Source organism: Nomia melanderi, chromosome 8 (genome assembly GCF_051020985.1).
Source record: "Nomia melanderi isolate GNS246 chromosome 8, iyNomMela1, whole genome shotgun sequence".
Taxonomy (NCBI): Eukaryota; Metazoa; Arthropoda; class Insecta; order Hymenoptera; family Halictidae; genus Nomia; species Nomia melanderi.
The window spans coordinates 14,490,004-14,504,335 of NC_135006.1; the positions used below are offsets into that span (position 1 = coordinate 14,490,004).

The following is a 14,332-nucleotide window of genomic DNA, read 5'->3' on the forward strand; positions in this document are numbered from 1 at the left end:
GAAATACAGTAAGAAATGTAAGTGGCATGCAGGTGCGAGGTTCAGCAATTAAGAGACGCCTCATTACACTCGAGCGGAATTATTTATAAGGAGATTAAATTTAACAGGAACCGCTCCGCGTTAGTTTCGTTAAGAATCCAGGTTATCTCCTTCAAAATTGTTCCTTTGAGGACCATTGTTTCTTTCCATTCGTGAGAATCGCGGCGGAAGTGTACCGCTCTGCGAATGAAATTTCACTTCCCCAGATTTCGTCCTCCTAATTTCATTCATTCGAGCGCAATTGAAAATGAACTGAAATTTACCATTTTCACGCGGCGGAAGACAATCGGGTATAAAGAGATAAAGATATATCCAGCATTATTTCTCCGGCGAATGGCGGGGACAATTTCCAGCGATTCGCTGATTCTCAAAGAAACTTTTAATCCCGTCGCTTTAGCGATTAAGTAATCAAATTTACCCGTTACTTTCGGGACGATATTGAAAACGTCCGAATAACTCCAACCTACAATTAGAACGGAAATTCGAATGCGGAACGCTTTCAGCGGTAATCGAATTAACACATTTAAAAAACCCAATTTCACAATTACCAAAACCAACGAAAAATGCCATCACCAGACGGCGTCGGATAAATTCATTTATTCGCTGACGCGTTACAATCTCGATCACGAAAATTTGAAATTCCACTTTCTCTTACCAACCGCCACTCTTACAAATAGTACTCGTATATTCCAAATCAAATCACAGAAGAATCTCTTCGAACTTAACTTTCTATTACCAATTACCACTCTTATAACAAACTACAATCAAAATCACAATAATCTCTTCGAACTTAACCCTCTGCACTCAATAGGAGACTCTCAGTCACCACTTGATTTGATGTAGTAGAACTATAAAATTTGATATTCAACATTAAACTATGTACAATGCATTGACGTGTGAAATATTCCGATAAAAAAGCTTTCTTTCTCAATTCACTTGTGATTTCTCTTTGAGTTAATTTTAAAAGTCGTCTGTGTCTAGTTAGAAAATGTTAAGTATTTCTAAAAGAATACTTCCGAGTGCAAAGGGTCAACTTTCTATTACCAACTACTCCTATAACACATTACAATCAAAATCCCAACAATCTCTTCGAACTTCTAGTTGCTAATAGAAATTTAAGTTATTCTTACTCTCAATTATCACTCTCGGTTCGTTCACTCGAATCTTATTTTCAACCACTCAATCCTCTGCAGATCACCCTTCGTTCTCCCCTGTTTCGCTACAAAAAAAGGAAATCCGAGGGAAAGTGCAACGTTTCTCCAGCATCCCGTAGCTTCGGAGTCGCGCGAAAATAAGGGTACAATGGGGACAAAGTGATTTTCCGGGGATAAGAGTTTCAGCTTGGATTCCGTCAGACGATTTTCGTCTCCGTAGCCGCCTCCCCTCCGACCCCCGCCCGCCCGCCCACCCTCCCGATTAGTTTCTGTCGAAGTAACCCCGGAGTGTCTCGCGTTTCCGCCCGCTGAAAGTTTCCGGGCGGCCACGTATTCGGTGTACGTGTATGTAAATACGGGAGCCGAGGGTTCGTTGCGCAGTGACACACACGCGGGATCGATGATGCGCGTACGAGGACTGAAACGAGCGTCGATCGGCGAACGGCAGCGGCCGAGGGGCTTGACCCGGTTACTAGCTTTTGCGCCCGGAGTTCGCCGGAATGCGATCTGATTACACGTTCGGGCTAATGATTGAAATGCAACTTTTATTGGCGCCCGCGCATTATACGGGCTACCTTTCGCCGTTTTTAATCAGCTGGCCGTTGCGACTTCTCTTTGAAAAGCGTACACATTATTCTGGTACGGGGTCGCGCGTGCAAATAATTCTTTCGAAGATTTTCATTCGAACGTGTATTTATACAGTTGATTGTCTCGAACGTGATATTTCCTTAACACATTGCGCACCGGTAACGAGAAATCTCGTTTTTATGAAGACAGCTATGCAACGCTAATTGCCGCAACATTGGTTTGATACAGTAAAATTATGAAGCTTGATGTTTAACGCTAAACTTCGTATAACGCGTCACTATGTGAAATATTAGAGTAAAATAGTTTTGACCTTTAATTTATCGGTTGAATTATTTACATTAGTCGCGACAAGCATCGTCTATATTTTGTCAAAGAGTGTTGAATATTTCTAAAAAACTTTCGAGTGCAAAGGGTTAAGACAATATATTTTAAATAGATAACCAATTCTAGTTAAATTTTATATTACATGACAATATGACATCCGAGTTTTTCTGTGTGTAGCGATATGAGTTGACAGTGAAAATTGCCATCACAATTCAGTTTTCTGAAAATTAGCCGGTGCGCAATGTGCTTTTCCTACCGTGACTAGATAACTGGGTATAAAATAGAGATAAACAAATTGGATGATAAATTCTCAGTGGAAGCAGAAGCAAGAGAAAAGATGAGAATTGAAAAACAATACAGAAATTGATAGAAAATTAAATGAACAGCAGAAAACGCAGAGTTTTAAGGTCGTCCGACTACTTCCCATTATGATTAGTGTTAATCAGCTCGGAAGCATCGCAATTAACACTATTTCTAAACCGTCAATAGGCGACCTTTGAAGTTTTTATTCTTTTCTCGGTTTACTCATTTATCTTCGATGGATTTTGGAGACTTAAATTTTGTAATCGTTATTGGGAAAGTCGGAAAATTTAGAATATCAGGCTGAACTTGGAAGATAATTTTAAGTGAATATTCCAGAGGATGTCTCGACGTGTTAATAATAGAGAAACGATGTTGAACTCTATCTTGAAAGGATTGACTGACGTTTATATCTCTTAAATTCTATTTCAAATCTCCACCACGGTAAATATTTCGTTTCTTAACTAATTAGCTGTCTGTCACGAGTATATTCGTTACGAGGACACGACAGGATTCTCTGTTTTGCATGCGAAACAGCCAATTTGTCTTCGAATAAACAAACTGAATTGAGATTCGTTCGAAGGTTTCCCGTTTACCTCCCCGAACGTCGACGAAAACGTTATCATGTCAGCGCGATGAATTCGGGAACACGCCCTTTTGGTGTCCTCCTCTTCGGACGATTCATGCGAGGGTCGCTTCAATTTCCGGTCTCTTTCCCTCCGACACACAATGTCGGCTACTCGAGAGAGGAAAAAACATCGCGTCGTTTCTTATAGCAGTTTCGGGGATGATGCTTGTAAAGCGATGGCATTTTTTCTCACCCCCTAGGTTCCTCGTTTTTCTTCCGAGGAGAACGATTCGCTCGTTGATCATCATTAAAGGGGATACATTTCTTATTTCAGGCATTCTGGACGATTTTATTTCCTTTTTGCGAGGATGAATTTATTAGATGTCTCGCGAAACAAGGAAATTCCCAGAGCTCTTTCTACTTCCCTTCTACATACTGTATCTTATTTATGTAATAATGTTGTACAATAACATTAGTTCCCTAGAAAATTTCTTCGAGCTTCTGTTTTCCTTTCGAATACTTTCGAAACGTCTTCGTCCGGTCGTGTTGCAGAAAGATAAATTTACAAACTAAGAAGCTTTCCATGCTCGGCGTTTTCTTTTCTCTTCCGAGGCAGAAGATTCTTAATCGATTTACTCGCGGGTAGATGAACTCATAAACAAAGCGCATCCTCAAACGTAATCTTCTCCGTTCTCCTAGGAACACGGGATCCATAAAACGCTCGGTTAAGCCTCAGAAGTATGAGCTTATAAATATTGAGGGGATTTTCAGACCTATAACCTATCCTCTTCCTCTAATAAAAAAGACTCGCCATTGATTACGCAAACTTCACCGGAATAATACGCTGAACTTCGAGGACTCCTCGAGTCACCTCGCAATCTTGCCGGCCAGAGATTGGAAAAACTTTATCTATCAAGAATCAAGGGACACCCACGTTAAGAACGTTTCACGCTTCCGAGAGCGTTCGTCGCTTCGTCCCGGGGGAACGCAACTCGAACGACCCCGGGAAAGAATATGAGGCGCTCGTGACCTCGCTTATGAACCCTGCACCACGGAAATTTCGGTCATATTTTGCTTATGAACTGTATTGATTTTTTAAATAAATTATATTCAAGTTCTTTTTCAATTTTATATATTTCGATATCGATGTTTTCGGTGCTCTGTAACGTATACAGCTACAAAAATATTTTCTTACAGAAATTAACGTACTACATGTAGTACACGTGGCATTGGACGTGTTAAAAACGTCGTTATAATTTCACGTAGCCACTGCAGTCTTCGATTAACAAAAATTGAACCAAGAAAATTGTCCCAAGGAAATACTATAAAATTCACCCCGGCAATCACCTCTCAACCTACGTAACTGTAACCTCATCCCAATTAACACTCGAACTACTGTGTCAGTCAAAATGAACAAATGACTGAGTGTTGATTTTTTCCGCAATTGTTGATACCTTAAAGGCATCGAATATCCAATATCTTGAAAATTAATAGTTTTACTTGACTACTGCAACGAGTGTCCGAAGAAACTAGAAATAATCGTTGTACATTAATCGTATTAAATACACGGTAGTCCTAGTGTTAAACTCACTCAACAAATTCGAGCAGAGAGGCATCGCACAATCTCCGCGTACCGAACAACAGAAAACCTGTACGAAACGATAAGCGTTGCTAAGTGAAAACTGGGCGATCTCCCTATTCGGTTAGCCAAGTGTACACGTCGACCTACCGAAACAGTGAACAAAAGAAAGGAGAAACCTGCGAATCCCAGGAGGAAAGTGCGAGCGGCGGGCAGTTCCCTCTCCGAGCGATGTCGCCCAATTACCAGGACCACAAGTGCTAGAGAATCGAATCGATCCGCGAATCCGTGTTTGCGACTTATCGATTCCCAAAGGATATTCAGCCGAGTGCGCGTGCAGCAGACGAGTGTGTGCGGCTTGCTCGGATGTTATCGGTCCGTGTGCCAGTGTCGTGCGGCTGAAAAGCGAGGACCGATCTCGAGCGAGGAAAGCGGACTGTGGCGATAAGAGGAGCACAGCGGCCGGGACCAGAGAACCATGAGCATCTCCGGGGCCATTCCTCTGATCTTGGTGAAGAAGGAGCAGCTCGTCGAAGGCAAGTACCCAGCCCGCCTAGCCGTCTAGTCTTTTTCTCATTGTCGGGGCCGATTGTGCGGCCGACGGCCGACGCGACGTCCCATTGTGCCCGGGCCGGATGTTCCGACCCGAAGGGAGGAAACGACGTTAGGCCACCCGCTATATCGATCCGCTCAATAGAGATCTGTGTCACGGCGCGCGTCTTCGGAGATCGGGAGCGTTGATCTGGAACGGGAAGATTTTTCGTAACGGGCCTTGGAATTATTCTCCACGAGAATTTCGCCCTGGAAACGCGGAATTTATATGGACATCGTGTATTTCATTCTTTTACGGAGCTCCGGGTATGGAAACTTTTATGGAGATTGGCTGGTAGATTGTCGATGGGAATTTCAATGGTTTTTATAATGTACACTGGGGGTGGATATTCTTTCTGATGAGAATTTGCAGATTGATCACTCTTTTGGGCAAGTTGATTTCAATATATATGATCTGTTTGATTCTTTGACTGTGGAAGCTTGGGAATAGAAATTTTTTTCTGGAGATTCGGTGGTAGATTGTCGATGGGAATTTGAATGGTTTTTATAATGTACACTGAAGGTAGATATTCTTTCTGATGAGAATTTGCAGCGTGATCACTTTTTTTGGCAAATTGCTTTCAATATATACAGTAGATTTGCTTCCTTTGTGAAGGTTTGGGAATGGAAACTTTTTTATGGAAATTCGGTGGTGGATTGTCGATGGGAATTTTAATGGTTTTTGTAATGCACACTGAAGGTGGATATTCCTTCTGATGAGAATTTTCAGCTTGATTACTTTTTTGGGCAAATAACTTTGAATACATATGGTCAGTTTGGGAGTGTAAACTTTGATGAAAATTACTTACAGAGATTCACAATGGGAATTCAAATGGTTTTTGTAATATACACTGAAGATATACTTTCCCATAGGGGAATTTATGATTCGACCATTTCCCTCTTAAAAATCGCACAGCATGAAATTCTTCCAAATAAAAATTCCACTATATCCAATTTTCTTCTTACCTACGTTTAAAAACGGACATTTGTTTATGGAGATTAAATAAATTCCCGTTGAAAAATCGAGGTCCAAAATTCCCGCGGACGTTGTTTCGAATGCAAACTAGATTTCCGTGGGAATTCCGAGTTCGACCGGTTGCTCCATAGAGAAAGCACAGGATATAACTCTATTCCAACTAGACATTCGAGTGTAAAATTTGTTTCGATGAAAATTCAAGACCGGATATCCCCCGCCGTGGACATTCGGGAGTGGAAACATTCCTCGTCGAGAATTCAGTTTTATCGAATTACACTTTCATTCGTCGCGCGTACTATTCCCTGACAAAATGATAAGGGTGAACGATTGGTCGTATCGTGCTACTGAATATTCACGGAACCATCGTGGAACCGTTTGACATGGATGTCTCATCAATTTTCCAGCGCGTCCTGAAATATTCGATGCGTTGTCTTATGTAGGTTGACGGTGAGCAACTTTCGAAGAAAGTACTCCGCGGCTCGCGTCGCTGGGGATCGATACGACCTCTAGGAATATTTTCCGAAGCCCGGACACACGAAAATCCGATTCTCGCGCGACGCGTTCGAAATTTCGCGGCGCGATTGATTATCCTCCGCCGCCGACGGAACGCCGAACAGCTGCGCACCCTGCGGGGGCAGTTTATTTCGATACCGTGTACGAACCTTTTAAGCTAGCTTGACGTGAACGGGCATAGGGTCAGCGCTAGATATCGAGTGGCATCGGCGGAAAATAGAGCGACTTAAAATAAACATTCGATATCAGTGTCGTATTATCGGCCGCGTGCGGTCCTGAATAACCGAGCACGATAATTGCGAATCCGGGAATAAGATCCGCGCCTGGATCTCGCGGGAATTTATCTAGAAATTTTAATTTAGCCAGCTAGAGGAAATTCCATTCGAAAGTTCGAGAGGATTCGATTTGCAATTTTAAACTGTAGAAATTGAAAATTACAAACGGTTCCATTTGAAATTTTAAACTGTAGAGATTGGAAGTTGCAAACGATTCGATTTGAAATTTTCAAGCAAATGGAATATTGAAAATGATTTGGAGATTTAAAAGTGAAAGATTGGAAATTTTCGAATAAAAAACGTTGGAAGCTACGAGATTTATTCATCGAAGTTTCCTTCTGTTCTATGGCAAATCGTTTAAAGCAATTTTCTCGGTGAAATTGTATCATCTTATCAAAGTCTCTTTATTTCCGTTTTACTGCGTAGAATAATATCTTCCTTTAGAGTGAAATAAATTAGATATTTACAGTACAAAATGGTTTCCCGGCATCTTATTATCCCGATGGTATTAAGAGGAAATCATTTTCCCTTGCTTTCAGCAGCTCGGTCCGACTGTTGCCTTCTTATTCCACTGACTCGCACCAGACGACAATCTGCTTCTCTTTTGAAGTCCACGTCCCGTGTCTGATCGGGACCGTCTAATTCTACTGAATCCTTTTCATCCCCTTCGTCTCACGCTTTCTGCATGACATTTACAATATTTCTCAAATCTTCTGTCTACATTCCCTCCGACGATGTGCTCGGTGTGTCTGACTTTTATCTGCCCGTTCCCCTGATTCGTCCAACAATCGAAGTCCCGGTTCGCCCGGCGGCTATTAAGCTACATCTTCACTGAATCAACAACGACGTTTTTATTCATACGTCTTTCCTCTTTATTCGACATTTGCTGTTTCTGTTACTGTCGACAAATGTAATCTCTGAGTTGAACTAAGATTCGTATATTTCTCAAAATATTTATTTTTCATATTTCTTTCCTCTTTATTCGACATTTGCTGTTCCTGTTACTGTCAACAAATGTGACCTTCGAGTTAAAGTAAAATTCGAATATTTCTCAAAACATTTTTATTTATATTTCTTTCCTCTTTATTCGACATTTACCGAATGTTTCTGTTACTGTCAACAAGTGTAACCTTCGAGTTGAACTAAGATTCGAATATTTCTCGAAATACGTGAATGTAAACAGAATTTTCTTGTAAATCGATATCGTCGGCTACATTTCAATTTCTATCCAATAAGGTGCTCGTCACGAATAAATTGAAATATGCGGCAACGCATGGCAACGAAAAGTGTCTGAGTGTTGCTCCAACGAGGACGTAGCTTTACTATTCCCTCGTCGATAGGTCTCGCGCAGAAATCAGCACGCTGTAACCGAGTTAACTCGGCGGAACGGTCTTTCCCTTCTGTCGCTCGTATATTTCTCTTCGCCGTGTAAGCACCGCCCTTTACGATTTCATCCGCGAATGTTCCGCGAGCAAATACGTAGACGCCGTTTCGCTGATCCGCGTAACAAGAATGTGGGTCGTTCAGTTGATCCCCCCATCAAACAACCTCGCTAATTATTTATACGTCCGTTTCCTTAACCTGATTTCACGGTTTCTTTCGCTATTTCTTATTAATTCTTATACATTAATCAGCTGGGAAATATCCTAAGCATAAACTTTGAAAAAAGGGAAACAGAGGTAACACATAGTTTCGAATTTCTTATCAATATTTACATTACCTGAAAATATAATAAACAAAGAAACATTTGAAGCTAGAAACATTTTACAAGAATTTCCTTTCGATTCACGTGTCACAATTTTACGTAGTTTAATGTAATTTATTACATAGTACAATTTAAAATGCAATTTATTACATAGTTTATTGTACTTAGAACGATCGATGATCGTTCGGTTAGATCTTAGAAATTACAGGTTCGATTCACGTGTCACAATTTTACATAGTTTAATGTAATTCATTACATAGTACAATTTAAAATGCTTTACATAGTTTATTGTTCTTAGGACGATCGATGATCGTTCGCGTAGATCTTAGAAACTACAGGTTTAAAAATAAACCATCAAAGAACATGTGAAACCACATGAATCAGAATCAACGTAAACATCTAGGAAGTATCGTCTATGGCGTTCAGCGTACGCGAAACTTAATGTTAAAGTACGAAGAAAAGTTTCCAAGAAAAGTATCTAGAGAACCGAAGAAATCTATACCGCACGACAATGGAAACCAGCAACTGCCTCTCGAAGCCGGCCAGTAGAAGAGATATACGTTCCCCCAGCCGTGAGTAACCCGACCCAAGTTAAATCGGTCGATCGTTAATCTTTAAAGCTCCGCGGGGCACATGATCGCGATAGTCGTGCACCTTTTACGAGGCTCGTCCGGCGCAGTTTCGCGGACGTAGCGGATAAACGGCGGGAATAATGAAACGAACGAACGAACCCGCATCTCCCGCGGAGATGTCGCGATTGAATTTTAATCGGAGCTCGTATCAAGCTCCTTAATCGTCCCCGCGGCTTATTAATCGCCGCCGCGGCGAGACGCAATTACCGGATAAAGTAATCGAGAACTGTCGTCGTCGGATATTTCGGCGAAACCGAAATTCCCCGGAGTGATTCAACTAAAAATTAGAAGAAAGTAACGATTAAAGAATCCACTCATTATACTTGCTATAGTTAAACTTCAAATTTAGAAGACAGTAGTTATAAACACAGAGCCTCGAAGAATATGGAAAGTCTAAGTTATCATTAAACTATAGCATTGTTTCTAATGTTTAAAGAAAAGTTTGGAAGGTCGAGAGAGGGCAGAACAATCGAGCGTTGAAAGAGTCAAAGGTTAATCTTCGACGAACTTTGCGATCTTTAACCCTTTGACGAAGATTCTCTGAACTATACAAAACCTATTGTAGATTCTGCCAAATCACACATCGAATGCCTGAATAATATGGAATAAATTGTGTTTCTTGCTGTTCGAGCAGTTGAATCATTTGTTTGCGACTTAGTGTTACAAACGTGAAAGCTCGATCTCGGTAGAGTGTCGACGTCCGCAAAGGGTTAACCCTCTATAGGCTCGTGTGACTTTGAAGTCGCACATCAATATGATATAAAATTTACGTATTTAATTTTTTACTGCAAAATGACAAACGACATTAAATAATTAACCAACTTAAACTTACACACAGGCGTTTACGTTCAACGTCATTGTAATTTCAAAGTTACAAAATATATTCGTTTCAATAAAACTGTTGAAACTGTTGAATACATTGTTAATTTGTGTTCATACGTTGATATTTATTAATTTCATACTGTATAAGTTTTGTTATAATCACGAAACAAAATTCGGCCTGTAGATGGTTAACCCTTTGACTCGATTTCCTACAGTGAAGCTATAAAGTTTGATATTTAACCCTCTGCAGGCCCATGTAACTTTGAAGTCCGATATCAGTATATTGGCATCTTGTTGGTTTATTTCAGTCTGCACTGGAATTGTTGAATAAAATCAAGTAATCAGTCAACTCCAACTTTCGTACGCTCAGGCGTGAAAGTTTAACGTGATTTTAACTTGAAAGTTACAAAACATATTTGGTGAAATTATTGGAACTATTGAATAGATTCTTAATTCGTATTCATACGTGGATATTCATTAATTTTTTACTGCATAGATTTTGTTATAACGAACAAAAATTCATAGAGAGTTAATTCGCTCTTTCGTGCACTTCGTATTATCTTATCTTGTTATTCTTCGTTTAATCGTATTTCGATCTTCATTCGTTTAACCCTTGTCTCTAATCTATCGATAGAATCTTATCTTACTAAAGTATTCTCGTTCTACAAGTCTAGATAAGAATCTTCGGTTACACGTTAATCTCATTATCCATGTAGCATAGATTTCTATATATTATTCAGCTTTGTCCCTCGACGGAACGAGCTTCGTCCAGTAATTTCCCGAAACTGACGCATGAATTAATTAGTGCTCGTCCCGGTTCTCGTTGGGATGGTTAATAAAATCGCCGGATCCCCGAGAATCTCACTCGTAAAAGGAGAATCTCGCTCTTAAAGCGTGAACGGGTATCCTCGAGCGTGCACGATAAAACTGGGGACGCCGCCGGGCCGTATTTCCTAAATAATGCTTCGGTCCGGCGGATAAAGCTCGAGGATAGTCCGGATATCCGGCAGCCGCTTTCATAAATCCCCGCGGAAACGGGGATGCGGTCCGTATCGACGTTCGCGGGGGTCGGAGGTCGGTGCAATAGGAATCGACGCGATAAGACTTCGCGAACACGACGCCTTTCGCTTTGTGTCTCGCGGCGGGACGGCGATGTTTAACGTGCTCGCTACCGGCGTCGCGTGCTAAGTTGTCCAATGAATAATCTGTTTTTTTTTACCGTTTGGATGCTAAACAACTTTTGTGGATATTGTGGGAATGGATGTATTTGAGTGATGAATGTGCGTGCAATAGAATGACGCGACTGTGCGTGTGAGCGCGTTTTGAATGAACGTTCAAAGCGTTGGAATATTGTAGATTATATTGATTTTCTCCATATGTTAATAATGTTCATTTTTTTATGAATCTAGAATATTCCAAATATATGTGAAGTTAATGCATGGTGAAAGAATGTTCTAGAAAGTGTGCGAGTGGGACAAGAGCATCTGAGTATATAAATTGTGCGTTGTTTAATTCAGTTAGTGTTTTACTGTGAGCTGTGATGAAATAATTATACTGTTTCAAATAAAATTCTCCTTCTCCTACAATATTATCTAATGAGATCAGAAATATTGTGTTATTACGAGAAAATATCAAAAAATAAAATTTATTCGAATAAATTTACTCTGATTTATCTCTTGAAGAATATAGTAAGGAAATTATAATTGATACTGAGAGCTCTCCGCAATTTTGGCACAACACTTAGCATTCAAACGGTTAATATTTCTTTTATTTTCGAGAATAAAGATGAACAGAGCATTCTTCGAAGTAATTCTAACGTATAGGTAGACAATGTATAGATAATTAAGGGGAATATGTTTCAGATTGAATACAGTTTTGTTGATTTTTATTTGTAGAAATAAAAGAAACATAGAAAATGACATTATTTATGGGATCGCCGAATATTTGTGACGCGATTTCATATTTTGCATGAAGGAAATGAAATTAATTCTATAGATATTATTCATTGTTATACGATACGGCATTGTATTTAAGACCTCGATGACTCGTTTTTGTTGACTTGTTTCAATACTCTCAAAGGTCTGTCGGATAGAATAGAATATTACAATTGAGCAGATCGTCGGCGGAACGAATGCTGCTAGCGAACGCGTTAAATGAGCGGCAATTGTCCCCGGATTTCGAGCCGACGCGATACTGGCCCGTCGTGCCACGTGTTGCGCATTCCCCGCGAAATTTTCTCTTTTATCGGGAATCTGTACCGCAGCTTTCTTTCTCTTGCGCGCGAATCTTTGCTCCGGGCTTGTCGGAATCTGGTTCAGTTAGATTCTAGCTCCTCAGCGTGCTCGAAAAATGCTAATTCCTGCATATGCGAGATTTCACATCTGCGAACGATAGAAATGACAGTCATAATCGTAACAAAGTTTTAATTGAAAAAATTAGAGTATCTAAATAAAATCTCTGCTCATTTCCCTTGCAGCTATCTCTCCACACAAATTAGAAGAAAGTAATGATTAAAGAATCCACTCATTATACTTGCTATAGTTAAACTTCAAATTTAGAGGACAGTAGTTAAAAGTAGAAGGCCGAGCGAAATAAACGGTCTAAACGATTCTATTCGTTTCCGCGAAACAGCTACGAAACGAACTCCGGTGTCTTTCGTTCTCACTCGCGGGCCATTGCTCGCAGTTAATTGAATTAATCCTCTTCCGCTGAGTTCTGGATCACCGTTCCTTTCCTTTTCTCCTGTCAACTCTTCAACGTTGCGTATCGGAAACGAGGAATCTCGTTTTTATAGGAGTACCTTTCGTAGCTTCGTTAATTGCCACGTCGTTGAAGAAAATATTAAAGCTTCTCAGACCTGATTATTTTTAAATCATTCGAGACTTTATCGAATAACGATAAGATGTTTGAATATTTCACATGTGGCGATACAAGTTGATCTCATCGGAGATCATCAGTCCCAGCTTTTTAAGAATTAACTACGAGTGTACTCGTCGTGAGAAGACCGATTTTTGAGGAATTAATGACGAGTACTCTTGATACGAATGATTGATCGTCTGTTATAAATATTGCAAGTTCTCCGATTCTTTGATACTAGAATTTCATTCTGAAATCTTTTATCTGCATCTGTTGTTGAAGGAAAACAATGACCAGTGTATTCAGCATGTTAAAAATATTCGTTATCTTCTGCTACGATTATTGACATTTTCATAATCAACCAATCAGATTTCGTATTTTTAACCTTTTTCACTCCAGAGGTGACTCGCCACGTGAGTCGATACAACAAAACTATGAAGTTGAATGTTTAATATTTCAAATTAAAGTTTGCATTGCTACGTGAAATATTTAATTAAAACACTTTTCTTGCTTAATTAAATCTCATCAGGAAATGTTAAATATTTCCATTGAGAAACTTTCGAGTGCAAAGGGTTAACATAAAATTTCAAAGAGTGTCCTTTGATTTCGCTAGAAATATTATTATTAATAAGAAAATGATATTGAATTCTTTAACTCAAAATTACCAAAAACTAATTTTAACCCTTTGCACTCGAAACACTCAGTCACCACGTGATTCCATACAACAAAAATATGAAGCTGAATATTTAATATTTCAAATTAAAGTTTGCATTGCAACGTGAAATATTTAAATAAAACACCTGTTGCAATTCATCCGTGAATTATCGTTAAATTAGTTTCGAACAATATGACCTATATCTCGTCAGAAAATGAATATTTCCATTGAGAAACTTTCGACTGCAAAGGGTTAAATTCTTTAAACAAGCAACGACGAGTGTACTCGTCGAACATTGCCAGTTACGTTCGAGTCGATGAGAGGAGCAACGTACTCCAGACGCGAAATGGTGATTAATGTGATTTATTAAGTATAATCTCTCATTATGTAAAGCATAAATATTGTAAGTGTTTCCGAAGTTGCCAGCAGTTCACCGCGCAGTTATTGCAGCGTGCAGACATTAAGCATCTCACCGTTAACAAACCATGAGACGGTTCTCCGGAAAGTTATCTAGCAAGTTGCTCCGTCCTCCAGCGAGCACGAAATATTAACACGGTTACGGTATTAATATGAATTTGTTCCCCGCCGCCATTAAGAACACGGCCAAGCAACTCGGCGCGTTTCGAATATTCACGTCCCAGCGCAATTATTCCAGTTTCCGATACGAGGAGGGGGAACCGCCGCGTAGGTAGCGGGGAATTTCTGTGCCGAGGATTTGTAACTTTCTTGCTCGTGGGAGATCAACTCGTCGAATG

General features: G+C 40.0%; 1 protein-coding gene across 14 annotated transcripts in view; it reads left to right on the plus strand.

The window, feature by feature from the left end:
• kcc (solute carrier family 12 member kcc) overlaps positions 1 to 14,332 on the plus strand; it is a 209,700-nt gene that overhangs the window by 66,450 nt on the left and 128,918 nt on the right. For 4 of the 14 annotated variants that reach the window (XM_031969500.2, XM_031969497.2, XM_031969498.2 and 1 more), the window contains exon 2: positions 4,582 to 5,088. The exons of 4 other annotated variants lie outside the window; for them this stretch is intronic. In XM_031969500.2, the coding sequence (XP_031825360.1) occupies positions 5,031 to 5,088 (58 nt within the window). In that variant the 5' untranslated portion in view covers positions 4,582 to 5,030. Of the gene's footprint in view, positions 1 to 4,577; positions 5,089 to 14,332 lie in introns of those variants that run through there. 6 more of the 14 variants (XM_031969503.2, XM_031969507.2, XM_031969506.2 and 3 more) reach the window with 5 other exon arrangements.